We start from the raw sequence: 27,358 nt of genomic DNA on the forward strand, positions 1-27,358 counted from the left end.
GATCCAAATGACCAGAGACAGGACACAGCCAGCACCTTCCAGCCACAGAAGTGCCGCCTCATAACCAGACCTGTGAAAAGCAAGGCTCACTTGCTGATCTGCTCCTCGGCTGCCTAGTGCCATGGCTCAGGTTGCAAGTTACAGAGTGCACCGTGCAGACTGTGATTTAAAGGAAAAAAACACCATCTGGAGCTGCGCAGTGTGCAACACACACACACACACACACACACACACACACACACACACACCCTTCCATGGCTACCCTGGTTGTTCATTCACTCCCTCATGGTCCTTTGCTCACTCGTCAATATATCTCAGGAAGAGCTCCAAAGATGAGCGTCTTCCTGTCCTCATAAACACTCCCAAGACTTCACCCTCCTCTCCGTTCTACACCCTTATCCAGAGTCCCTGGCTCTCCCTTCCTAGTCACAGGTGTGGTCCCCTCTGAAGTGTCAGGAGCAGCTCCGGGAAAGCAGACTGTGTGAGAGTGAGCACACATACTGGGACTCTGCTCTCTCCACAGGAATACATACTGCTGACCATTCCTGAGTAGCTGCTTTGCTGAGGCCCAGTCCCTGCCCCAGCTGCACATGCTCAAGACCCCAGAGTCCACGATCAGCTTCAGTCCCAGTGGGGTTCTCGGCTGGAATAAAGATGTCTCCTCTGAGTCTGGGTCTGAGTTTGCGGCGTTTCCTGCCAGCTGGGAAGCAGCCTTGAAATGTTTAAATGAAGGGCATCCTTCCCAGCTCTAGTTCTCCTGTGACCCTTCGGGAAAGTTCTGTGCTCTGTCCTCGGTGGAAGGAAAGACAGGAAGTAGCGGTTCACACCTGTCAGCTCAGAACGATGGAGCCTGACAGGGACAGGAACTGTCATGTGTTTGAGCAAGCCTAGGCTACACAGTGAGTTCCATGTCAGTCCAGGCTAGATGGAGACCCGGCCAAAAGCGGGGAGGGGTGAGAGAAAAGAGAAAGAGAAAAATAAAAAGGACAAAAAGCCTTTTGACTCCCCAAAGATCAGGCCCTGCAAGGATGGCATCTAGGAAGGATGGCGATTCTGTACACCCAGAAAAGTTTCTCTAGTCAAGAAGGAAGATAGAAGCAAGATGAAGAAGTGGGGGTGGCTAGGAGGGGGACCCTGAGGAGCCCAGGGGCATTTTGGAGGCCTTGGGTGCAAAGGAACAGGGCAGAGGGAAGTAGAGAACCGTCAAGGTGGCTATTTCCGTAGATTTTTTTTTCCTTTAATCCTTTTTCATCTGTTGTGTTACATGACTTCTTTGTCAAAGGTATGGGATCTGAGTTGCATCTTTGGCCCTGCATCATGACTACCTGGCTGCTGGGAGGTCCATAACGTTACTGTCTACTGAGAGGCTTTCTGCTAATGAACAAAGACACACTAATGCCCTCTCCATCAAGGGTTCATCCAAATGGGCCTCTCGATCCCTTTAAAACACGAGGAAAGTGGGGTCCTTGAGTATAACAGAGGCTTTCTAGCTTCACACGGGCTTAATTCAGGAGTTCGGGTGCTAGTAGCTAGGAGTCGGGCAAAACTCTACTGAGTCATGGCTCCAGACTCTTGTCTCACAAATTCACAAGTGAATGCCATGGACCATGAAGAGGATAAGTTTTTAGAAGTAAGTTCATTATAGGTTCACAGGTGAAAGCTTAAGAGGGGAAGCAAGTCAAGCGCCTACGTAGCAAGAGGAGGTCCTGGGAATGGGGTGCCATTAAGCTGCTAGTTTGGGGACTTTTTTTTTTTTCCGAGACAGGGTTTCTCTGTGTAGCTTTGCACCTTTTTCCTGGAACTCACTTGGTAGCCCAGGCTGGCCTCGAACTCACAGAGATCCGCCTGGCTCTGCCTCCCGAGTGCTGGGATTAAAGGCGTGTGCCACCACCGCCGCCCGGCTAGTTTGGGGACTTTTTATATGACTTATGGCAGAAAATGGATTATGGGGGTTGGTTGGCTGAGTTGTCCCACCCATTAGGTATCCATGTGCCTCTCCATCCTAAGGTATCTGGACCGGTGTTTTGGTCACACTCTCACCTACAGTTTCCAGGCAGCTGTATAAATGGAGAAGAAAGATAACAAGAAATCAGAGCAGGAATTAGAGCCCCAAAACACTGCTGGTATTTCTGACCTCCATCCAGGACTGGCCCATTTCTGTCTTCTCTTCCCATCATCCCTTCAGAAGCAGTGATCCTAGCTGCCATGAGGAGACAGGGCTGGGGGTGGTGACCGGTCTTCTTGCTGAGCAGGGCTAAGGGAATGGCAGCCAGGGAACCTCTCCAGTGGTCCTGTCTAAGAGACCTTGAAAGTGCTTCTATGGTATTGTTTGTGTAACAGCCAGGTGAAGTGAGGAAAGGAAGCCCTTAGTGCCTGGACAGTGATGTGAAGGAGAAGGCGTAAGGAAAGCAAAGAGTTAGAAAAGTGGTATGGGCCTAAGAAATTATTCCACTCCGCTGGAAACAGACGGACTCTCCAACAAAAGCTTAACATTCTGAGGCCCAAGGGAACCAGGAAAAGGCAGAACAGAGGAGATTTTTCAGTGTCTGAATCGGGAGCTGGAGATGCAGCTCAGTGACAGAGCACGTGATGCTCCATCATGAGGATCAGAGCTTGGACTCCAGCATCCACACTGCCTGGTTCACAAATATCTGTAACTTCAGTTCCAAGGGACCAAACACCCTATTCTGGACTCAATGGACACCTGCACATGCATACACATATACACAGGCCCACACACCCATGCACAAAAATAAAACAAATCTTTAAAAGAATAAAATGAAATGTCTGAATGAAAACCCATAGGCTTACCAGAGCATCCACCTATGTCTGGCTTACTGGGCCTCTGGTCAGGCCCTTCCTTCTCAGGTTTTCAAGGGTTGACTCAAGAGCAACAAACCCAGGATTGGCCTTCAGGTACTGTGAGAGCTGTTGGAGTGGCTAGAATCACTGCATGAGGCCCCTCTCAAGTGACTCTTGGGGAGAAAGATAAGAGACTTACCCCTCATTGACCTTCAGGTTGGAACAACAGTGAGCCTGTCTCTGGGCTACAGGTCCTGTGCAGGCACAGAGTGCTGAAAGTAAACTATAGTCCTGCAACTGGGTAGTGGTTTCTTTCTTTCTTTTTCTTTCCTTCTTTGGTTTTTCAAGGCAGGGTTTCTCTGTGTAGCCCTGGTGCCCTGGAACTCACTCTGTAGATCAGGCTGGCCTTGAACTCAGAGATCTGCCCGCCTCTGCTGGGAATAAAGGAACACACCACCATGTCCAGAGTGGGCTGCAGTTTCTCACCAAGCTTGTAACATCTCATGTGGACTTAAGCCTAATATCTAGGGAGTGTGATTATTTGAACTATTTTAAAAAATTCTAATCATTTTAGTTTGTGGCTATACTTTTCAGTTAGGTGTTTAAGACTGAACAGATGGCCAGAATTAACTATTTCCAGTTTTATTATTAAGGCCACAGGGTCTGGTCCTCAGAGAGTTACTTGGGACTCGGGAGGCCTCTGGTTCTTCCAATCTTTCTTTTACCCATTGTGCCATTTTCTGGGTGAGTTGGGTTTTTTTTTTTCCTGACCCTGTGGCTTCTTTTAGACTCATTGAAGACTTTGCCCTCTTTCCAAGATGTGTACTGTATAGAGTATAACCTCTGGGTCTCTGCAGCCTCTCAGACAAGAGGACAGATGACTTAGCAGAGCTGCAGGGCTCTCTGAGAGGTGTCCTGTGTTCATCTGGAACTGATGACCTTGGATGGCAAGTGCCACAATACAGCCTGTGCTTTCAGCCCCTCCGTCCGCACCGATGTGGAATTGCAGGTGTGGTTACACAACACCCAGAAGCTGGCTTACGTCAGTTTTGAAGAACAAATCGTGCTTTACAATTTAGGTGCAAAGACAAAGGACATAAGGCAAAGGCAGAGGACTAAGTAGTTTTAAATGAATCATGTTTTGTTCTTTAAGCCAATTTTTGGAAGTGTTGCCAGGAGAAGACCAATAACTTAAGAGAATTCTATTGACGGACATTGAGGTTTGCCATCAATGCACTAAACTTTGAGATTAGATAGTTTAATATCTTTTAATCCTATATACATGACTATGATGTATGATAGCTATATCTATAAACCTCCTGTGATTCACATCAGCCTTCTATGACCTAAGTTCCCTCTACCACATAGAAGCCCTTTTTTGAGCCAGGAGATGGTGGCGCACGCCTTTAATCCCAACACTTGGGAGGCTGAGCCAGGGGGATCTCTGTGAGTTCGAGGCCAGCCTGGGCTACAGAGTGAGTTCCAGGACAAGCACCAAAACTACACAGAGAAACCCTGTCTCAAAAAAACAAAAAACAAAAATAAAAGGAAGAAAGAAAAAGAAAAAAGAAACCCTTCTTTGCTAAAATATCTTTCTGCTGATACCCTTCTAACATTTTCTTCCCCTAATCAGTGGTTCCTTTCACTTTATGTCCTTTCTTAATGTCATGTGATATGGTCACATTAACAAATAATGATGTTGTCTGATTTTTTAAAGATTTGAATCAAAACTACACACATAATGTAATATAATAAATTAAGATTACTTGTCTATACATTGTTAAACTGTAAGGTTTATGTCTGTTGCACGTTCCCAGGCAGACTTCATCACCACTTAGATCTGTCAGGGCCAGCCATCACCGCCTGTGGTACTGTGGTACTGTGGTACTGGATCTGTCAGGGCCAGCCATCACCGCCTGTGGTACTGTGGTACTGTGGTACTGGATCTGTCAGGGCCAGCCATCACTGCCTGTGGTACTGTGGTACTGTGGTACTGGATCTGTCAAGACAAGCCATCACCGCCTGTGGTACTGTGGTACTGTGGTACTGGATCTGTCAAGACAAGCCATCATCGCCTGTGGTACTGTGGTACTGGATCCATCAGGGCAAGCCATCACTGCCTGTGGTACTGTGCATTGGAGATGTGGATAGAAAAGAACAGAAAAACAGTCTTATCCCTTCCCGGGGTGATTTCCCTTCTCTCTGGGTGCTTCCTAGTCCAATCTCCCCCCTTCTCTCTGCTCCTCACTCCTTTTTCCATGGCCCGGCACTAGCATTTGTCTCCTGGCCCATGGCCCTCCACATGGGTGCCTTGTCCAGACCTGTCTGCAGGACTACAATCGTAGGAGCCAGCCTCTGCTCCTCACGGGAAGAAGCCATCATGCTTCCACCCACAAATCGCCAGTCCCTCCACCCTACTACCCCTTCTTTGCTGCCGACACGTGGACAAAGTAAAACGGGCTTTCAAACCAAGTCCAGACAAAACCCACAAAGAAGTCCCTCATTCTCTAGCCTGCAGAAACGCCTTCGGCCGCACCTCTTTCTTGTCCCCTCAGCACCCCAAGAAGCCACACTCCAAAGACGTAAAGCTTTGACCAACCCTTGCTTTCCCCACCCACCTGCAGCACAGTTCTCAGCCAAGCCACAAAAGACAAGTTATTTTGGAGGGAAGGGGAGGAGGACGTATAAACACTCAGGTGGCAGAATTCCTCCGTGCTGCACAAGTAAGTGCCCCTAAAAACTTAAGAAACTACCCAAAACAGACTCAAAACCCTCCGCTCTACCCTTCGGCTCTCTCAATGGTCGATGTAATCATGTTACATGTTATTCTGATGTGCTGGCGTGTGCTGCAAGCTGTCATTTTGAAGATGTGTACATACAGTACACATGTATAGCCATTGGTATGTGTGTTTATACAAATACTTTAAGGTAATTTCATTTTAAACACTATACAAATGCCAGGTGTGGTGGCACATGCCTTTAATCTCAGCACTCCAGAGGCAGGTGGATCTCAGTGAGTTCAAAGCCAGCCTGGTCTACATTAGTGAGTTCCAGGACAGCCAGACCTACATAGTGAGAGCCTGTCTAAAACTAAAAAACAATAACAAATAAGTAAATAAATAAAAATAAATAAAAACTATAGAACCTGCTCAAAGATATACCAAGACGTCTTAAAATTTTCAAATAATCCCATGTGTTTGATTATGTCATGAAAGTAACTTCTCTTTTACAGTGTTTTTAAATTGATGACCACATACTGCCCATACTTATGACTATTAGAAATAAAATTAGATGTAAACACCATTCAATTTAAAAAGATACAAAGGAGTTCTAGATATAAAGTGTATTTTAAGTGTGTTTCTGGTAAAGAAGGTCAATGAAAAGAGAAATAAATGTCTTTGGATGAGAAAGGATTTAGTATGGTAAGGTAAAGCTTGTTCCAAAACGGCAATGGATGAGAACAAAGTTAGAAGACAAAAGTATGCTGTAGAAAGACAGCGAGAGAGACAACTGAACCACGCTCACAGGAACTCACGAACTTTAGCCCCACAGCTGTGGAACCTGCATGGGACTGGACTAGACCCTCTGCATATGGGCGACAGTTGTGTAGTGTGGTCCGTCTGAGGGGACCCTGGCAGTGGAACCAGGCTCTATCCCTGGCGCATGAGCTGGCTTTCTGGATCCTATTACCCGTGCTGGGATGCCTTGCTCGCTCTGATGCAGGGAGGAAGGGCTTGGTCCTGCCTCAATTCAATGTTCCAGGCTTTGCTGTTCCCCCATCATGGGAGGACTTACCCTTTTGGAGGAGGGGATGGGGAGTGGGTCGGGGGTGGGGGGAAGAGAGGGTACGGGAGAGGAGGAGGGATGAGAGGGGGATCTGTGGTTGGTATGTAAAATGAATAAAAAATTTAAATTAAAAAAAGAAAGATAGTGAGATTGAGACTAAGGAACATGGGCATGGTGATAACTGTTAGGTCCAAAGAGAGCCCCCAAAATGGCATTGCTGCTGACAGTGTCCTAAATGACAGTCTGGGCTCAGCTCAGGCTTGACTGACTGGGTAAACACAGGACGGCTAGCAGATAAAAAAAATAACCTAAACTCAGCATTCCTCAGAAACCTTGGGAAGCAGGGTTCTGATTGTCAGGAGAAGCCATTACTTCCCTCATCTGTCCCTACAGTCAACTACCTCCAGTAATGGGCATCTAGTTCCCTATTAACTCAGACAAGCCCACACCAGATCCAAATTCCCAGGCTGTTCTGTCTCACACAGGCTGTTCTGGCTGACCCACACCTCCCCCTACTCTAGCTACCCGGCTGTTCTGACTTATGCACTGCCGCCCACCACAACCTGCACCCCATAAAACTGGCAAGGTTCTTTCCGCCATTGCTGCTCTCTGCCTCCCAAGAAACAGCCAAACAGGTCGCTTTGAGTTCCCCAGTAAACCTTCCTTTCTACACAGGCAGCGGTCTAGTTCAGTGGTTCCACTGTGCCTCCACGTCTAACAACGAAGGCAATTAATAATGAGTTGTTGAACTTTTAATGTCAGAATTTAACACCTCGAGATAAAGCTTATGCCTCATTCTGTTTACAACAATAAGTTGTTCTTAAGCATTGCTCTTCTCTTAGTAATGTTTACAAAGAAATAAACTTACTTAGAAAGGCAGGGACTTTGTTCTATTCTTTAACTAAATGATTTTAAATCTGTGGTTAGGTTTTAGTTTTATGTTTTTTATACTTTCATCTGCTAGACAGCCACTTCCTTATCAATAGGAAAAATTCTCTTTAAAAGAAGTATGCCTGGGGCTAGAGAAGTGGCTCAGTGATGATAAGTCCTCGCTGATCTTGCAGGGGACTGGCGTGAGGTCCCAGCACTCACATTGGGCAGCTCACAATTGCCTAAAACTCCAGCCTCCAGTGCATGTACATGTATGCGCACGCACACACACACACACACACACACACACACACAGAAATATTTTTTCATTTTTATTTATTTATTTATTTATTTAATCTATTATCAGTTTGATACAGAACAAATTCTTATCCTAATAGTGAAATGTTTCACTGAGGCTTGCCCAGTGATTGAGTAAACCCAAAACTTATTATAAGTCACAGTCATCCTAGGATCCCCCCTGCTATATAGCCTCCCTGGTTCTGTGGGTTGTAGTCTGATTGTTCTTTGCTTTATATCTAGTATCCACTTATGAGTGAGTACATACCATGTTTGTCCTTCTGGGTTTGGGTTACCTCACTCAGGATGATATTTTCTAGTTCCATCCATTTGCCTGCAAATTTCATGCTGTCATTGTTTTTCTCTGCTGAGTAGTACTCCATTGTGTATATGTACCACATTTTCTTAATCCATTCTTCAGTTGATGGGCATCTAGGTTGTTTCCAGGTTCTGGCTATTACAAATAGTGCTGTTATGAACATAGCTGAGCATGTATCTTTGTAGTGTGATTGAGCATTCCTAGGGTATATGCCCAAGAGTGGTATGGCTGGGTCTTAAGGTAGATCGATTCCCAATTTTCTGAGAAACCGCCATACTGATTTCCAGAGTGGTTGTACAAGTTTGCACTCCCACCAACAGTGGAGGAGTGTTCCCTTTGCTCCACATCCTCTCCAACATAAACTGTCATTAATGTTTTTGATCATAGCTAATAAAATAATTTTTTAACAGAATGATTCCTACTTGGGAAATTCCTGCTAAATTGCATAGAGATCATGGATCTCATTTTAATGGACAAATATTTAAATATATTTATAAGTTTGAACTACTGAATAAAGAAATGAGACTAATAATTTGTCAAATTCTGCTAAATCTTTGGTTTCAACTACATTAACAATGGAATATCCCAAGTAACTGAATCATTCTCTTAGTTTTTAATGCTCCTTAAATGCTTGTATAAATAAATCTTTTCAAATTGCTTAAGATATTTAGTATTTTACTTGGTATGTTCCTACATGATTAAATAATGCCAACCTTAGTTTTAATGAACAACATTATGGGCAGACATAGTGCTGCATGCCACATAAAGAGACTCTCTCTCTCAAACAAACAAAAAGAATCATGGTTTTCACTAATCACAGTTTTATTATGACTGCTTGCTTACCCAGAATCCCTGTCTTTTTTTTATTCATTTTACATATCAACCACAGATCCCCCTCTCATCCCTCTTCCCACTCCCCCGACTCCTGTCTTACCCACCCCCACTCCTTATCCCCTCCTCCAAAAGGTCCCATGGGGGGACAGCTAAGCCTGGAACGTTCAGTTAAGGCAGGACCAAGCCTCTCTCTGATGCATCAAGGGTGAGCAAGGTGTCACCATAGGTAATGGGATCCAGAAAGCCAGCTCATGTACCAGGGATAGATCCTGATCACACTACCAGGGGCCCCTCAAGCAGACCAAGCTACACAACTGTCTCCCATATGCAGAGGGCCTAATCTGGTCCCATGCAGACTCCACACACAGCTGTTGGTCTAAAGTTTATGAGTTCCTATAAGCGTGGTTAGTTGTCTCTGTAGATTTTCCCATCATCATCTTGACCCCCCTTGCTCATATAATCCCTCTTCCCTCTCTTCGACTGGACTCCCAGAGCTCAACCTGGTGCTTAGTTGTGGATCTCTGCATCTGCTTCCATCAGTTACTGGATGATGTATGATGACAGTTAGGGTATTCACCAATCTGATTACCAAGATAGGCCAGTTCAGGCACCCTCACCACTATTGCTAGTAGTACTCTAATCTGGGGTTGTCTTTGTGGGTTCCTGGGAATTTCCCTAACACCAGGTCAGAACCCCTGTCTTATTTGAATCAAGTTTTTAATGTCTAAAATAATTCAGGTGTTCACTTTTTCCATTATTCAGTACAACTTGTATAAAATAAATCTACATGTTTGAGGTTTTGCTTTGGTTTTTTGTTTGTTGTTTTGTAGTGTGACTTGGTTTTATTCATGTCTATACATATTTCCAAAAAAATTACAAAATACTCAGAGAAAACACGGAAGTCAAGGTTTCTGGGTGTCTACTGTTCATACTGTGTAATCTCATGGCCTATTTATACAGTTGTCTCTGAGCTCTGTAGAAACAGTGATCACAATGTTCACTCTGCTCAGTGACAGTGACACCAGAAGCTCAACCCTGACCACACTGAACAAGACATGTACACAAAACAGAAAACAAACCCAAACATCACATGAAAAAACACAAATCCGAAAGTGGTGGGCTGCAGAGATGCCACAGAGGTCTGGAGCACTGGGACAAACCACAGCTGGCTGGAAACGAAGACTCGGTGCTTCACCCGGGGAGGGCGGGAACCCAGAACTAACAAGGAAACACTTCAGACAGATTTCAAGTACAGACTTCAAAGTACTTCGCTCTCCCTCTTCGGAAAACTGATAATAAAGAGGAGATCATGGCCTAACTGAATGGCTGACTCAGTTAAAGGGGGAAACGGGGTGATGGAGGCAGACAGGAAAGTATTGCACATCCAGCATCCATGAGGGAGTGGCTTTCCTCAGAGCCCAGAGGGTGGCAGAGCAGACCACCTGAAGGGTGGTCACCATTCCCAGAAGACAACAAATGTCTCCATGCCAGGGCAGTCAGAAGTTTGATGACAAAGTCCAGTTGTTATGTTGGCAAATCTTATTTAAGTCTTCCAAAAGAATTTCCATTTGTGGGACACTTATATTTTATTTTGGGGCCAGAAGGTATGGCCATGACACTCAGGATGCCTATTTTCGAATCCAAACACTTTAGATTAAAAAAACATTTTCTTATTAAAAAATATGTTGGGGCCGGGCGGTGGTGGTGCACGCCTTTAATCCCAGCACTCGGGAGGCAGAGGCAGGCGGATCCCTGTGAGTTTGAGGCCAGCCTGGGCTACCAAGTGAGTTCCAGGAAAGGCGCAAGCTACACAGAGAAACCTTGTCTCAAAAAAACAAATACATATATTGGAGGCTAGAAAGATGGCCCAGCAGTTAAGAGTGCTTAGTGCTCCTGCAGAGGACCCAAGTTTAGTTCTTAGCACTCACATCAGGTGGGTCACTACTTCATGTAACTCCAGCTTCAGGAGATCTGATGCCTCTGGCCTCCCGGGGCACCTGCATTCATGTGCACAGACATACACACATACATATAACTAAAAATAATAAGGGACTTGAGAGGTGACTCGGCCATTAAGAGCACTTGTTCTTGCAGAAGACCCACATGGTGGCTCACAACCATCCATAGGCATGCACATGGTGCACATACATATATGCAGACAAAACACTCATGCACATAAATAAATAAATCTAAAAAGTTTAAATTAGTAATGATAATAAATCTTTTTTAAAATTGACTGGGAGCAACCAATTCAATTACGACCTCTCTAACGTCAACTCTACCTACCAGTTGGAGACACCTTTAATTAACTCCGGTAGTCTGAGTTAGAGTGCCTGTCTCCCTCCTCTGCTATCTGTACTTCCTGGAAATTTTAATATGACACTTCCATTACATCAGTGTTATCAGATACTGAGGACCGACCGGATCCTGATGGAGAAGAGACTGATATCCCCCAGTTTCTTTCTTGACCTTTGTAACCACATCTTTCTCCTGAATCTCTCACTTCCTGGTTATTCATCCTTATCTTCATCAACCCCTACTTGAGTTCCTAGTCATGTGGGACGTGAGCCAGTATTGGCCGTGCTTGGCCAATAGGAAACTGGAAAAGTTACCAAGAAAAGCTATGCCTGTGTTGCTGCTTCAGCAAGGTACACCTGTGTTGTCAGAGCTTCAGTGATGAACATGGCAAGTAAGACTATTTGGAGCCTAGAGCCAAAATTACCCAGGAAGCTGCTCACAGGCTGATCTGAGGAAAGGGTCCAGGAGATCATATACACCTTCAACCTATTCAGGCAGAGGACCACTAACCAGGGAGTGACTCATGGTGCCTCTAGTGCAGACTCAGAATCCAAGAGGCTGTATGCTTGTTGACCAAAAGACAAATCCAAGACCTAGAAACCCACATACATGTGTCCACCAGGGCAGGCCCAGCACCCAGAAAACTGAAAGCACACTGCCCACCCAGTACAGGTTGCCTACATAGTCAGGGGTCAGCAACACATTGCCACTCTATGCAGGCCAGGTACTCAAGAGGCCACCCATGTGCTGACCTCAGGGCAAGCCGGTACACAGAAGGCTGCTTGTATATTGAAACCAGTGCATGTCCAGTGTCTAAGGGACTGAGCCCATGCTGTCCACAATATGGGCCCAATACCCAGAGGGTGCCCTCACATGGACTAAAGGGCAAACCCAGTTCCAAAGAGGTAAATACACACAAATAAGCATGAGCCCAGTACACACTTCACCGTGCAGGCCCAATATTAAGAGAACTGTTCCAAAGAAGAAGTAATACCTTGTGTGGCACCTCCATTGATCTTGGGCAGGGCCAGTATCCATGGGAATGCCCATATGCTGAATTCAGCAGAGACCCAAGAGCCAAGAGGTCAACTGCAGCTATTCCTAGGGCAGGTGAGTCAAGGGGATGACCATACAATGATCCCAAGGCAGTTCTGCACACAGCAGGCACAGAAAAGAAAATGCCAACATGACTGCTCCATCGTATGGCTAAGAGGAAGGCTTTATTGCAAATAATAGAGAGAAAATATCCAGAGGCATCTGGAAGAGTCCAGAGCAGAGATATAGAGAAACAGACTGGGCATGACCAGGGCTACCTGCAAAAGAAGAGAGAAGAGCAGGGACGGGAGGTGGGGGAGGGGCACTGTTATAAAGAGAACAAACTAGTATGTGAGAGAAGAGAAGCCTGGGAAAATGAAAAGGACTAGGATGCTGGCACGGGGACATTGAAATGTTATATATTGTACTCAGGGTACTTGTGAGTAGGCACTGGGGGAGCCTGAAAGCTGGCATAGGCTTTGATATGCAACCACAGATATATGTCAATGAAGCCATACATCCCTTCTGCCAGAGGTAAGGGAAAAGACTCCTTTTGGCAGATAGGAACTGATTTTACAAGTTCTTAAGGAATGCTGGCTTTTATCTCACTCTCAGAAATCCTTCTAGAGTCTAGTCTGAGCTCATTTCTGGATATATAGATTTCCGATTGGACTGCCTGAGAAGTACTAGAACTAGAACTAGCAAGTTCCAGTACTCAGGAGGACCCTGTACATCGCTCCTGGGACAGAACAAGTACCCAGGTGGGTAACTGCACACTGACCTCAGGGAAGATCCAGCAGCCATGTGACCATGCTCAGTCTGACCATAGTGGAGGATTAATACCCAGGTAAGCTTCCAGGGTATCCCCTATACATATGAAGCTGCTGAAAAACTATCCTCAGGGTAGTTCCAGTATCCACAATGTTATCCTCACACTTCCATCCAGAAAAAGCTCAGTGTCCAGGGGCTGCCCACATACTGCCCTCCAATGCAGGATGAATACCCAGAGTCTTCCCTGAAGTCAGATGTGGTTGGCTCCCTTTGACACACTGTTCTCCAGTGCTTCCATAGTAGCCAGGAGGCCACCTGTGCACTGACCTCAGAATAGAATTGATATTCAGAAGGCCATGTGCACATGGCAACCCTCAGGCCAAGTAACCTGGGAACAGCCCATGTCGCCTCGACGGAAGGTCTAGGACCGTAGTGCAAATTCTAATTGGTCTTAATAATAGAAACACAGAGTCAGATATCGGGGTAAAGGCTGAAAGATTAGAGAAGTAAAGGGGCTAGCCAAAGTCCCCTCTTACCTCCATGGCTTCTCAGACTATAAAAGGGCTGAGCTCCTGTCTCCTCCGACCTGGTGCTGGGATTAAAGGCATGTGCCTCTCAAGTACTGGGATCAAAGGCGTAAGATCCCAAATGCTGGGATCAAAGGTGTGTGCCACCACTGCCTGGCCTCTCTGGTTAACTAGATCTCCACTGTGAGCTCCAGGCAGGCTTTATTTGTTAGGACGCAAACAAAATATCACCAAATAGGACCCAGAAGACCTCTTGTGCGCTAACCTGACACCTGGCACAATACTCATGGGGCGCCACTCACACTACCTTTAGAACTGGCCCAGTAGTATGCCCACACACTAAAAAGAGGCTATCAAGAAGACCCTTTCTTCCTACTGAAAATAACTGCCTTCTTTCCAATGAAGCACTATAAAGGATCCATTCTGTGTTCTTCAAAAAAACATAACCTGGAAACCCATGTTATAGGGTTGAGGGTTTAGCACAATGGTAGAGCACTCGCCTACCAAACCACAAGCTGGGTTTGATCCTCAACTCTGAAGAAGAAGAAAACCCATATTTTATCTTTGCAAACAGGTTAAAAAAAACAGTTGCCAAATAATAACATACAGAACTGCTAATTAAATAATATAAAATCTAACAAAAGTTTCAGGGGAAACCTGAGTGTAGCAAATGCAAAGATACAGGATGAGGAGGAGAAAGAGGAGGATGAGGGGGGAGATAAGGAAGAAAAAATGACAGGGTCTGGAGAACAGGCTCAGCAGTCAAGAGCACTGAGTGCTCTTCAGAGGACCCAGGTTTCATTCCCAGCATTCTCCCCATGGCTCACAACTTTCTATAACTTCAGTTCTGGGGGATCCAAAGCCTTCTTGAGACCTTCACAAGTACCAGGTACATATGCAGTGCATAGATGTACATGAAGTCAAACACTCACACACATAAAATATTTTTTTTTAGTTCAGAGGGGGAAAAAATAAAAGTATAGCTACTAACATATATCGGTCATGCTACCAGCTGTTTGATGTGTTTCATCTAATTTAATCCATGAAAATCCTAAAGGAGAGGGGCTCACACACAAGAAGGATGAAGAAACCAAGGCACAGAAGATGAATAGCCCAAGGCCAAGCAGCCTGGAGGCAGCTCAACCACAACTCACTTCTGGGTATAGTTGGCCCCAAAAGCTGTGGTCAGAAATCTTACCTCCTTCTAAACTACAGGATCGTCACAATTAGTAAATCACAAAAAAAAAAAAAAAAAAAAAAAAAAAAAACATGAAGAAACTCATTAAGACCAAGTCATCTCAGCCACCATAGAAACTGAGGCAGAAGGACCAAGTCCACCATGCATAACTTATTTAGCCTGTTTCTCAAAGTTGAGGTAGAGTAAGCAGTGTGTGATAAACACAGATGTAATCACTACTCTGGGAAAGTGTAGACACGAAGTTCAGGAGTTCCGGGTCACCATCAGCTATGACAACAAGTTTGAGACTAGTCTGAGTTAAATGACACCAAGCTTCAAAAAAAATTAAAGACTGAATGGGCTGCAAGGTGGCTCAGTGGTTAAAAGCACTTGTTGCTCTAGTAGAGGGCCAAAGTTCAGTTGCCAGTACCCACACGGTGACTAACAACCATCTATAACTTCAGTTAAAGTGGATCCAAACAACTCTTATGACTTCCATGGCCAACAAGCACACATAATCACATGCATAGATGAAACTAAAACCTCATGAAAATAAAATCAATTCATCTAAATTTTTAAAATAACAATACTAAGTTAAAAGAACAAACATTAATAAAAACACTTGGGATATGGCTGGTGGTTGAGTACACACCTAGGATATCTAAGACCCTAAGTTTAATGCCTAGTCCTTGAAAAATTGAGCTGAGACCTCATTGAGAGTACATCACCTCTGCAGACAAAACCACACTTTACCTACAAATTCAAAAGGATAAGAGACATAAAGAACCCAGGAAAAGACCCTGTGACCTGGGACTCCCAAAGATCAGAACTGATCACACCACAGACGCAATGACACAAAAGGCCCAACTCAGTCTGTACTTGTAAGAGACCAAATGTAGACAAGCACATGAGAAGACAGAAGTGTAAGCCTGTCCACCAGTGTGTGCACTGGGTGTGGTCAAAGACACAGTTGTCAAAGGTGGAAAACAAATGCCTGTGTCAACAGGGCACCTTTGGCTCAGCATGGCCCACTGTGATCTCTTCACACAGAGGCCATTAAGAGTTGGCACCTACCTTACTTATCACAGGCAACTGTGATCTCATGTCAGCCCTGGACAGCCCTGAAAGGCTCTCCCTTCAAAGGCACATCGGCAGGTAAAATCACTTAGTGTCTGAGACAAGCTGGCCTTTCTCATCCCTTTGTCCCCAGTTGGGAAACCTGCCCTGCCTGACATAGTCCATGCATCCTGGATTAGCAAAATTCAATGGCTGCCCCACCTCCTAAGAACCAGGAGGACCAGAGAGCACACAGACTGCCTCCTGATGTGCCCACTCCCCACCTCTTCCATAAGTTGTTTGGCTCCAAAACAACAACTGGGGACATTAAATCAAGAGGTCTAATCACTGAGAGGTGGCACAACTGTCATCAAAACAGGGCTCAATTTCCCTCAAATGTCCAAAAAAAAATAAGACTCAGAACACTTAGGTTCTATCTTCTACTAAGCATCATGGGTAACACTCTGAGTTCTGCCCTGTAAGAAAAGGTCAGCTGCCAACTGTTCTTTGCATCTGACATTTCACCAAGATCAACAACACTGGGGCCTTTGGAGGGGGAGCTCCAGCTGAGATTCAGAGCAAGGACCAGTGTGGCTGGGGAAAGCCCTGTAATGGATGGACATGCTGAGGCTGTTTGAAGGGCAAAGCAGGATGGTAGGAAGACCGCTCTATGCCCAACCTGTGGGGAGCCGGAACAGGCATGAGTGACCTCCAGTCAAATAACCCCATCCTTGTTTGGTTCTGTGATCGCACCGGACCCGGTGACATCATGGACAGGGGATTAACCCCATCCTTGTTTGGTTCTGTGATCGCACCAGACCCGGTGACATCATGGACAAGGGATTAACCCCATCCTTTTTGGACCTATGATCGCACCGGACCCGGTGACATCATGGACAGGGGAAAATGGCAAACCCTGCAGGGATGGGAGCCCCACAGCCTTCTTTGGAAGTGGAAGGGAAACCTCACGCCCAGGAAACAGGCATGGAAGCTTGAGAACTACAAGATGAGAAAAGAGGCAGAAAGGAGTCAGGCTTCCCTCCAGACAGGGACTTACTAAGTACAACCAGAACCATGAGAGACCACTAACACCATTCAGGCCTCATTCTGTTACTGAACTCAGGCTCACACCCTGTGCCCCATCCAACAAGCCAGGTTTGGATGCCCGTTCTCAATAAGACAATTAAAAGCCAGATGAATGTGAAAAGCACAAAAAGGAGACTTAATCATTATATCTACTGGGGGAAGCAGGACAAAGGGATCCAGTGACACACCATCTCCCCCATCAAGACCCTTTTTAGGGTCGTGGCGTGAGGTTCAGGCTAAGTAGAGGCCAGAGTTCTATACAGCTAAGCAGTCTCAGCCAGGATTCGCTTGTTCCATCACGGTCCCCCTGTGGTCTCTGTTGCAGAGGGTCTGATGAGCCCAAAGCTGTGAAATCCCTTCCAGGACACACCCCACCTCTGGCAGGCACTAAGCTCCAGCCTTTCTGTTCCCAAATTGGGATTCCAGGGGACATTTCCCATTCCCCAAATGCCTTGTTTCAGTCTGCTTGTTAGTGGAGATACCATTGTCTTTTTAAAATATCCTAATCTTGAGCAGGCCTGTTATACTTCACAGGGGGAAGAAAAAAAGGGATAGCACCCAATTGTCTAGCTTTCCTGTTTAACAAACTCAGGAACAGCACTGTACTCAGGCAAGTTAAGTTAGTCCCTAGGTACATTCATCTGCATCTCTTGCTCATTGTTACATGGTTATATTACTAGATGTTACATGCCAATCATGTCTGAGATGGTCCTGTAGTTATATTACTAGATGATACATGCCAATCATGTCTGAGATGGTCCTGTAGTTATATTACTAGATGATACATGCCAATCATGTCTGAGATGGTCCTGTATCATGGATGCCTGACAGTCACTCTGTACTGAGTGTCACCTTTGTCAGGGCACTATTAGGAGCCAACAAGGGAATCTCAGAGGACTGATTAACTCATCTTTATGGCCCTTTTCATCTGGTTATGGTGACTACAAGACAGCAACATTGGGATATAAAAAAAGAGAGAGAGAAATGAGCCACCGAGCACAATAAACCTCAGGAAAGTCTAGATCAGAAGAATTCATAGTCTTCTCCTCCTCCTATGGTTAAGTACGAAAAACAAAGAACCACCAGGCCCCCAGGGCCATTACACTCTGTGTGATGTTCCTGCCTCTGCCATCCAAAGACCAGCTCTGACAGGCACAGAGACATGCCAACAAAAGCAAGGATAAACAGCAGCTGCTGATTTTGGAAAGAATACTGCATCACAACTGTCTTATCAGCACATCTAGATCATGCCCCTTCCTCTATGGTGACCTTTCTAGGAGACAGTGAATGCCTATAAAAATGGGGTGCACCTTTGGGGCAGACAGTCAGAGGCAGGAGCAGGAGGAGAAGAAGCTTCTGAAGACGTTGACCCTTCACAGGGGAAAGGTAAGGACTGCCCAGAGGGATGCACTAAGAATGGCAGGCCAGGTAGGAACGACTATGGGACAGGTCACCTCTAGACAGATGACTAGGGCTTGTTCACTGACAATCTAGAATTTTCCTCTGCTGCTGAAATGCGGGATTATGGGACTAAAGTGGGCTGGTAGATGACAAGGGAAAATTAGGAGACTGTTTTCTGAACAACACAGGAAACTGACTGCTGGAACATTCAAAGAGGTCCATTAGGCAGCAGAGCCATGAACACATTAGCAGGCACAAATGCCTGATTTTCCACAGAGAGAGGGTTTAGATGAATGCCATGCTCTTTGGATTTCCCAAAGGTAGGACAGCAAAGGCAGAAGTCTGGTGGAAATGTGCTGAGATCTGTTTTTCAAAAAGGCAATTTATTCAAGGCAAGGGATTGTCACTGGCTTCTATTTACTGAAACCACTTACTGATGGTAACGGTAACAGAGGGCTTGCTTTTGCTAGTGAGTGTACATGGTACCAACCTAAACCATCACACCCATCCTCCAAGAATCACCCACTTTCCAGAAACAGGTTAGCTCAGCTCTGGGAACACAAACTTACTGTAGACTACTGGAGGATGCAAAGAGGACAGGGCATGGCCAGATCTGAGGGATGGAAGAAGACAGACTATAGATGATGTTTTTCAAATGAGATCAAGTAATTACCAGGGTGGTACCAGTCATGGCTGGAGTGGTCACTTGCTGGACAGGTATGTCACAGGAGCCTCTTTTTGCCAGGCTGCAGTAATGTTTCTGGATATTAAGGGTTATAGCTGGAGTGTTGATGAATGATCCATGTGCAGGGTGCCCTCCCTCATAAACAAAATATTCATTGCAGGGTCACAATTTGAGAGAAGTGACCCCCATGGTGATTCTGACAGTGTTCTGAAAGGTGGGAGCAAAGACCCACACCCCCAGTTTTACAAACCTGACAGGTGAAGGAGGACAAGAGGGAAGAAATGCCACAGTGCAACTCATATCTTAGGTGAAAATGCCTTGGTCACACGCCTGAGGACCATTCTAAATGTTAGAAAGAGGACAGGGAAATCAGTCAGCTGGTAAAGGTACCTGCCACCAAGCCTGATGACCTCAGTTTGGTCCCTAGAATCCACATGACAGAAGGAGAGAACAAACTCCATCAATTTCTCCTCTGAATTGCATACCCATGACATAGAACACACATAAACACCAATGGAAAGCAATGAATAAATGTAATTCCAAGAATTAATGAAAGGCCAGGAATGGGGGTGTACAGCACTAATCCCAATACTGGAGGGACAGAGGCAACAATTTTCTGTGATTTCAAGGCCAGTCTGAACTAGAAAGGAAGCTTCAGGAAAGGAGAGGAAGACCCTGTCTCAAAAATAAATAAGCAAATAAATCAAGGTAAATTTCAGAGACAAAACACTCAGAGAATAAGCATAAACAAGGAATCTGAGAAAGTGAGATGGGAAATAATCTCCAGAAGTCACCAGCACACCTCAGATGCACCACCGTGAATGAGGTCCACAACCCAAGACAAGGGAAACCAGGATAAGAAGGGGACCTAATGCCTAGCTTTGCTCACACAATTCTGTAAGATGCCTCAGGAAAAGTCAAATACTAACTACTCACTAAGAAGATACTTAGGGGAAGAGACCTGAGATTGTAGCTAAGGACTCAACTGGTCATGTTCACAGACAGGAACTGGGACACTGCCAGGGCCCTAAGGACATTGTTCAGTGGTTCAGCAATGGTGTAACATGGGCAAGTCTTTTATACAATCTCAGCACTGAAAAAAAAAAAAGAGGGGTGAAATTTATATTTGGGATAATACCAAGGATATTATATCTTATGGCTGCACAAAAGAGCAGGAGAATATATATACATATATATATATACAAATGGAGTCAGACCTCAGGACAGGGCTCACCTTCATTGACATGCTACAGCCGATCCTGACAGTACAATTACCCATGGCAGAAACAGGAAGAGGAAAGAGTTGCTCCACAAGATGTTAACTAGCATGTATCAGAACATATTCCCACGAACAGAGGAGAAACTGGGGTGTCAATAATGTGAAAACATGCTCTTCCCAGAGCCAGGGAGCCATCTACACAAAGTAACATGACAGCTCTAAGGCCCGTGGTGAACATGATGAGTGACCCGTTTCTCTTCTGCAGGTTTCACCCACAACAATGTGGGCTCTCTGGGCCTTGGCCATCATGTTGAACATCCAAGCAGGAACACTTGACCTGGTGGAAACACCCCCAGCGGTGAACAATCTCCCTGTTGCTGTGCCCAATGTGAGCACTCTCCCTCTTGTCATGCCAAGCCCCCCACACCTCAAAGGTTCCTCCAACAGCCAAGGCTTGCCTCCCAGAAAGCATCCAGCTGCCCCCAAAGGAGGCAAGTGTGCACCTGCAGCCAGATACTTCCTCTCCAGCGGCCAACTCCACGACTGTAAGTAAGACCCACTTTAGCTGTCATTTTGAGTCCTGTCCACACCTTCCATAGTCCGCTCATTTCTAGCTCAGAGAAGGTTCAGTCACCTTCTCAGCAAGTAAATTTCAAACATGATGACCCTGTGGCATCTGCTTGGTGCCTAGAGAGAGAAGGGAACTTGGGTCATGCCTAGAAATTCTGGCACAGCGAGGGCTGAATCCAGCTCATCCTAAAGCTCTGGGAGATGGTGAAAATGAGTGTAAGGTAACTATTCTTAGTCCGGGACTGACTTATGCTACCCTGGACAAAGGAAATGTCTGACGCCAAAGCTGTCTCTCTATTTGACTTCCAGTGAATTCTTACCACTTAGAGACTGTGCCATGTTTCTCCTTTTTGGGCCCCAAGACTGCCTAGACTCCCACAATTAATGAACCCTCGGCCTAGTTTCCAGAACCAAAAGCAGCACATTCAGAATCGGCCTGCAAGCCCTTGACCACACGTGCTCTCTTGAAACACCCACTTCAGCCTCTCCCTGACATAAACTTTGGTCCAGGAGATGAGAAAGTCTTCTCCCTAAGATTCTCAAACGCTGAGAATACAGGAACCTTGGTAGTTAAAAGCATGACCAAAACATGTTTCTGCTTGAGGAATCAGGGACTGGTTAGGATTCATGGGTTAAAAACGAACAACAGGAAACACATTGTAGTTCCCTAGAAGTTCTATGCAGCAACACTCCAGTAAAGCCCTGCATCACAGAGAGCATGACAGGATGACGACGGAGGCCATAAGCCACTTACCTGTCATAGTGGCCAACTAACACCCCTCATGAATCCAAGATTCTAGACACAGAACTCTGGTCAAAGAAGGAGCAGCTAGGATGTAAGACATGCTTCTCTGGACTGCCTTCAACCTTAACTCTGCTAAGGTAGAAATGCTCCTTGGACCAATCAGCCACAGCTCTGTAATAGCCAAGGCTGACCACAAGCAACACTTCACTAACATTTTTTTTTCTAGGCAGTTCCTACTAGAGCCAGACAGACAGGCATGTGGAGATAGCATTATAGTGATCTGACTATTTTCCAGGCCACAGGATGACTCTCAGCCTGTTCTCTACTACCGTAGAATACCATCTCTCCTTTCCTACTTATACCAGATGGCAGGAAATACATGATAGGCCCCTACCTGCCTATCAGTGCTTAAGTCTTGAACAACTGCAAAGGCTACCCAACATAGCATATCCAAGTAACATCATCTGTAAAGACTAATGATGTGAAAATGAGTCAAAAGAGCAGAGGAGACTTGGGCAGAATGGCCTAGAAAGAAAGAATAATTGTGCTTGTCTATTCACTACCCTCCTATTTCTGCAGTCCCTCCACCTTACAGTAGATATCTGCAATCATAACCTTTATACTTCATCTGGAAGTCATGCACCACATCCAATTATAAGCCTCCAACAAACACAGAGGATGGGGATCAGAATACCAATGACGACCCTGAGGACTAGAGCTGATACTGAGCACCAGACACCAGGACAAAAACAAAAATTAATCAAATAAAGCTGGCCAGATGGCTCATGCCCTAACAAGACCAGTCAAGAATGCACAACGTGTGTGTGTGTGTGTGTGTGTGTGTGTGTGTGTGTGCGCGTGTGTGTGTGTGTGTGTGTGTGTGTGTGTGTGTGTGTGTGTCTGTGTGTGTGTGTGTGTCTGTGTGTATGATTTTTGTCAATAGAAGGAAAGAAAGAAGCAAGACAAATGATGACAGGAAAAATGACACACACAAATGAGGTTCCTCCTCACTCCACACCTAGTATCTTTGAAGCTAACAGTCTCATCACAAGTTAGCATCAGTGTAGGACCAGCAGCAGCTGGGGACAACAGGGAAGGGGGATCTCTCAGACAGAATGTCATTCTTAACTAGGGCAGGGGAAGCACTAGAACTTGGAAGGCAGAATTCAGAGTTCCTATGTACCCCATATTTCAAGACGTCATCTTCCAAAAGGAGGGTGCTAGGGATGAACTGAACCGAAAACCCACAGTAGGATTGTCTCTTGATCTTTTTCAGATCTCATGAACACTCTGCCCCCACAGATCGAGGAACTTGTGAAGTGTAATGGCGTTGGCATGGGAGGCGTGCTTGGGACACTGATGGCCACACTGGACAACCTTGACCTGCTCTCACTCTTAGATCCCACCTCCCTCCTACAAGGGGCAGGCGGTCTTGGCCTAGATGGTCTCCTAGGCCAAAAAGGCAATGAGGAGTCCTCAAAGCCCTCTTCAGGGTCCAAGGCCACTGGAGGACTCAACAACCTCCTCCCAGGGGGCAAGGAAGGCCTGGGCAGCTTACTAAACCTCGGTGGAGACAAGGGCTCTGGCAAAGGACTCCTGAAGGGAGAGGGGCTCTCCGATATCAAGCAGACTCTGGGTGGCGCGGTTGAAGACGTAGAACATCTCAAAGAATCTGTTGAGGCCAAGGTGAAGGATATCCTCCCAGAAGACATCAAAAACTCATTTTCAGATCTGCTCAAGATAAACATCCAAGAGCTTGTGCTCGAGTAAGTGCTTCCTTGACAATTCTCTGGGTTTCTGGACAAACAAACTGCTCATTGGGAACACTTACACTCAGTCTACAGCAACCCCATGACAGCCACCCTTTCATAGAGAGACAGACTTACTCCCGCTGGAACTCTGCAAAATATGACCAGGATGTCTTGAGTTTAAACCACTGGGTGGAAAGGGAAGGAAGCTCACGGGTCACAGGACTAGCAGCATTTAGCTGGTGAGGAACTGGGTGCCTCACACGTACTTCTCAGGAGGGCCAGGCTCTTTCTATGAAGCAGAACTGAGTCTCTGTCGTCACTCTGCAGTTTCAAGGTCGACGAGGTGAGAGAGGAGAGCACGGACATAACCATGGAAGCTGATGAGATCCAAGTCCACTCCACAGTCACTGCCACCATAGGCGGAAAAGGGTGAGCCTGTTTCCACCATGATTGCTGGGTCACTGGGGATTAGGATATATGCACCCTATCCTAGAGCCAGATAACAAGGACTCAGAGACAGAGAAAGGAGGATCAGCTATTTCAAGCAAGTCTGGCTTACACAGTGAGACCCTGACTCAGAAAAAAAAATTACACAGATGGATAGACACATACATATAAACATATATAAATCATAGGTACATACATAGTTTCATAGATAGAAACATACATAGATACATAGAAAAACAGACAGATAGATGACAGATGGACAGACAGACAGATGATAGATAACCTGCCTTGTCCAAAGCTTCTTATGTTAAGAAGCCAAGCATTTCTCCTGATAGACTTCTTTTACGTATTTCCACAAAAACTCAAAAAAAGGCCTAAATGCTAGACTTGGAAGTGAACTTATGGCTGGTAGCTTGTGCCACCAACAACAGAGGACCTCCTCAAGGCTAGGTAAGACAGTTACTTGTCAAATAGTAACTACTACCACAAGAACCACCCTCTTCATTCTGTGGCATGGGACTGAGGCCCTAGGAGCATGTGGACTAGGAAACACAGTCCTCCCCTCTAGAGGACGACCTTCACCACAACATGAGCCTGATTCCCAAATGCCTAGCCCTCCGCTGGAGCCTCATGTCTCAGGCAGTATTTCATTCACATTCCTCTCCACAGCGTACTTGGACCTGTCATCACCCTACTGAAATTTGAATCTAACATGGATGTGACAATGAAAATTGATATTTCCTCCAACAACACGCAATGTGTCAACCTTGACGTCCAAGACATCCATATGAAGGTCAACGAAATGAAAATACACTTAATAGAGACGTACGTAACAGCTTCTATCCTTCTACTGAATCAATCCAAAAGTGTGTCAAAAGGCCCTGCTGCTGTCCCAGAGGAGAGCTGGTCCACCATAGTCCTCTAGACAATCAGGACATGCTAGGAGAGCTGACTATCAACATTTCTCTCTTTTCAAGAACAGTCTTCTCACATCTACCTTCTAGCTTTCCTACTGATTCTATTTAAGGAACTCATCCTATGTTTTCCCTAAAAAGAACCATGAGGCCACACGGTGAAAATCTCTCTGACACTTCTGTGGGCCAGCTGCCTACCTCTCTTCTCCTGGGCTAACCACAGGTTCCAAGCCCTTCTGACTAGGTTAATAGTAGCCATTCTGACTAGGTTCACACTAGGAAGCTAGAAACGCTTCTCCCCCATTTATACCCAGCCTGGACATTCTTTCCCTCCCTCTGTGATGCCCTATGCAGGAGTCACTATAATTTCTCTAACTAGAGCTTAACAAGCTACACCAAGACCACAGATAGGTCTATGGACAAATGTGTTCTGGTGTCTGAAGGATCCAGGGAGACCTCTGGGGCAGGTGTCCTGTGTTTGGCCAGGAACCTTTGCATCTTCCTTAAAGACTAAAGACCAAGCAAGGAGCTCAGGACTCACCCTCACACTGAGAACCGAAACATCATCCTGACTCCTTCATCACTGAGTCGGTCTGTCTAAGACATGCACAAATCTAGAAACATGACAATCACTCATTTCAACACATATGTCTTTCACAGAGTCACAGGAACTGTGCCTCTCCCCATGCCTCTGCCCTTGAAGGACATCATCCCAATAGTGCTGACAGCAGAAATGAATGAGAATGTAAGTCCAGGGAAGGGGTGGGGTTCCCTCAGAGACCTGAATCACTGGGGGACTAGGAAAGAATCTTGCAGCTTTGTAAATGGCCGACTGATGGGACAGATTTAGGAACAAGGGACCCCTGGAGCCCAAGGGCCAGTGTGGTCAGGAAACTCCTCTGAACATATGTCCAGCAGCAGAACTAGAGTTCCCGAGATTTGGGAAGAGTGGATAACTTCTGCCCATGAGAAGTCAGGGAACTAGCTCAGGAAAGGCGGAAGCCAAGAGGAGAAGGGGAGGACGTTGGCCGATAAGACAGACTACTGATGCTCCCTCAGCTAAGCTAACCTGTGGTGACTTCACAGCTGCAGAAATCCAACTCCTGTGCCATCGTCCTCAAGGACTTTAATGACTGCAAGAATGGTGAGTACTTCCTTGGTGTCCTTTGTCAGTAGAATCAAGTGGCCCAGGGACCTTGGGGAATTTCATAGGGGACATACCACAGAGATTGGGCCTCTGAGATACCAAACTCCAAAACTACAAGGATTCTCACAACCTCCTCAGCACTCTTAGGAAGGAGGATGGTCCAGTTGACTTTCCCTCAAGTACTTGACTTCTGACACAGAAGAGAAGATGACACAGTGCTTCTGGGGGTCTGCAGAGAGCCTCACAACCCAAACAGCATTCAAAGGCAACACTGCAAAGAGTCTGAATGAGGAGCAGTCCCAGGCCCTCACCTCTGGGATCCTGAGATCAGGAAATCTCACAATATCCCTATAAACATACCAACAGTAAACGCAGGAGGACATCTAGGGTTGAGCCACCCTGAGGTGAAGTAGCAAACTGGGCTTATTTCTCAAGGCCCAGGATAGACAAAATGCATGGTCTACCTAGACAGTCTCTCCTTCTCCAAGGGGATTTTGACACATCAGATTTAAAAAAAAAAAATTTAAAAAAAAAAACACCTCTAAATCCTTGTGGATAAACCCAAAGCTCACAGCATCCCTTGAGATGTGGAAGCCATTCACGGCAGCACCTTGTGTCTGGCATCCAGACAGAAGCAGCTGTCCATACTGGTATATAGGGCAGACCAGTCTGAGGCACAACAGCCATCAATGGCTGCCTGGGCTCTCCCCATTCCTCCCTCCCTCTCCTCCACAGCTACCGGCTTATTCAAGTACCAGGTTCAAAGTACCAGGATTTCTTCCAAAGGACTTTCCATTTTCTACTGTGTAAGTACTCACTGTTATTGCAGTGACACCTGCTGAAGGCTGGAAGCACCCCTGAGCCCAAACAGAGATCAGAGAGTCAGGACAGTGAGATGATCGGCTCAGTTCTCACCCTCATCTTTCGTGGGGTCAGTCTCCTGAGTGCCCATCAGGACATGGCCAGCCAGTGCTCTTCTCCATTCAAATCCACAGACAAGGGCCTGTGAGGAAGTCCCACAGAGAGGACCGTAACTTGTCTCAGCTCAGTTCTCCATTCGCTGTGGACTGTACACAACACAACAGATAGAGTCAGCTCCTTCCAACCACCCACTACCCAAAGTCAGGGAGGCAAAACCAGGCTGGGACAAGCGATGAAGAGAGGGGACACAGTGAGCTCAATTCTCTTCTAGAAAGCCATCAAAAAAGCTGCACTCAGATGCTGAAGCATAAATCCATGCACATTCGGGATGCTGTTCCTCAGCAACCTACAACACACACCAAGGACATAAGCTGAGGCTCAGAACCTCCTACACACATCACATGTGGAAACGGAGCCATGCTTTCCAGAGAGTATGAATCGCTCTAAAGTCAAGTAAAAACTAAAGGAGCTGTGCACGGGACACGAGGAAACACCAGTGGTGTTAGGCATGTCTCCCTTCTCTATTCCTGTCTGAATCTTCCAGCATCCCTTCCAAAAGGAGTATAGCTCAGAAATATGAGGATAGAATGCATAAAAAAGAAAAATGAGACAGATAGACAGACAAGCAGACAGACAGAAAAAATATTCAAGAATTGCCTTAATATCTAAGAACTTATTCCTCCATATGATGGCTTATGAA

General features: G+C 45.9%; 2 protein-coding genes across 5 annotated transcripts in view; one reads left to right on the forward strand and one right to left on the reverse strand.

Annotated features, from left to right (window-relative positions):
* The window catches only part of Cdk5rap1 (CDK5 regulatory subunit associated protein 1), a 303,956-nt gene that overhangs the window by 161,635 nt on the left and 114,963 nt on the right, over positions 1-27,358 (reverse strand). The window lies entirely within an intron of this gene.
* LOC128102169 (vomeromodulin-like) lies at positions 22,430-24,082 on the forward strand. Its single transcript, XM_052725724.1, has one exon. The coding sequence runs from the start codon at positions 22,760-22,762 to the stop codon at positions 23,246-23,248; it is 489 nt and encodes a 162-aa protein (XP_052581684.1). The 5' UTR covers positions 22,430-22,759; the 3' UTR covers positions 23,249-24,082.

Source organism: Peromyscus californicus, unplaced genomic scaffold (genome assembly GCF_007827085.1).
Source record: "Peromyscus californicus insignis strain IS unplaced genomic scaffold, ASM782708v3 Scaffold_7__1_contigs__length_154581171, whole genome shotgun sequence".
Lineage (NCBI taxonomy): Eukaryota > Metazoa > Chordata > Mammalia > Rodentia > Cricetidae > Peromyscus > Peromyscus californicus.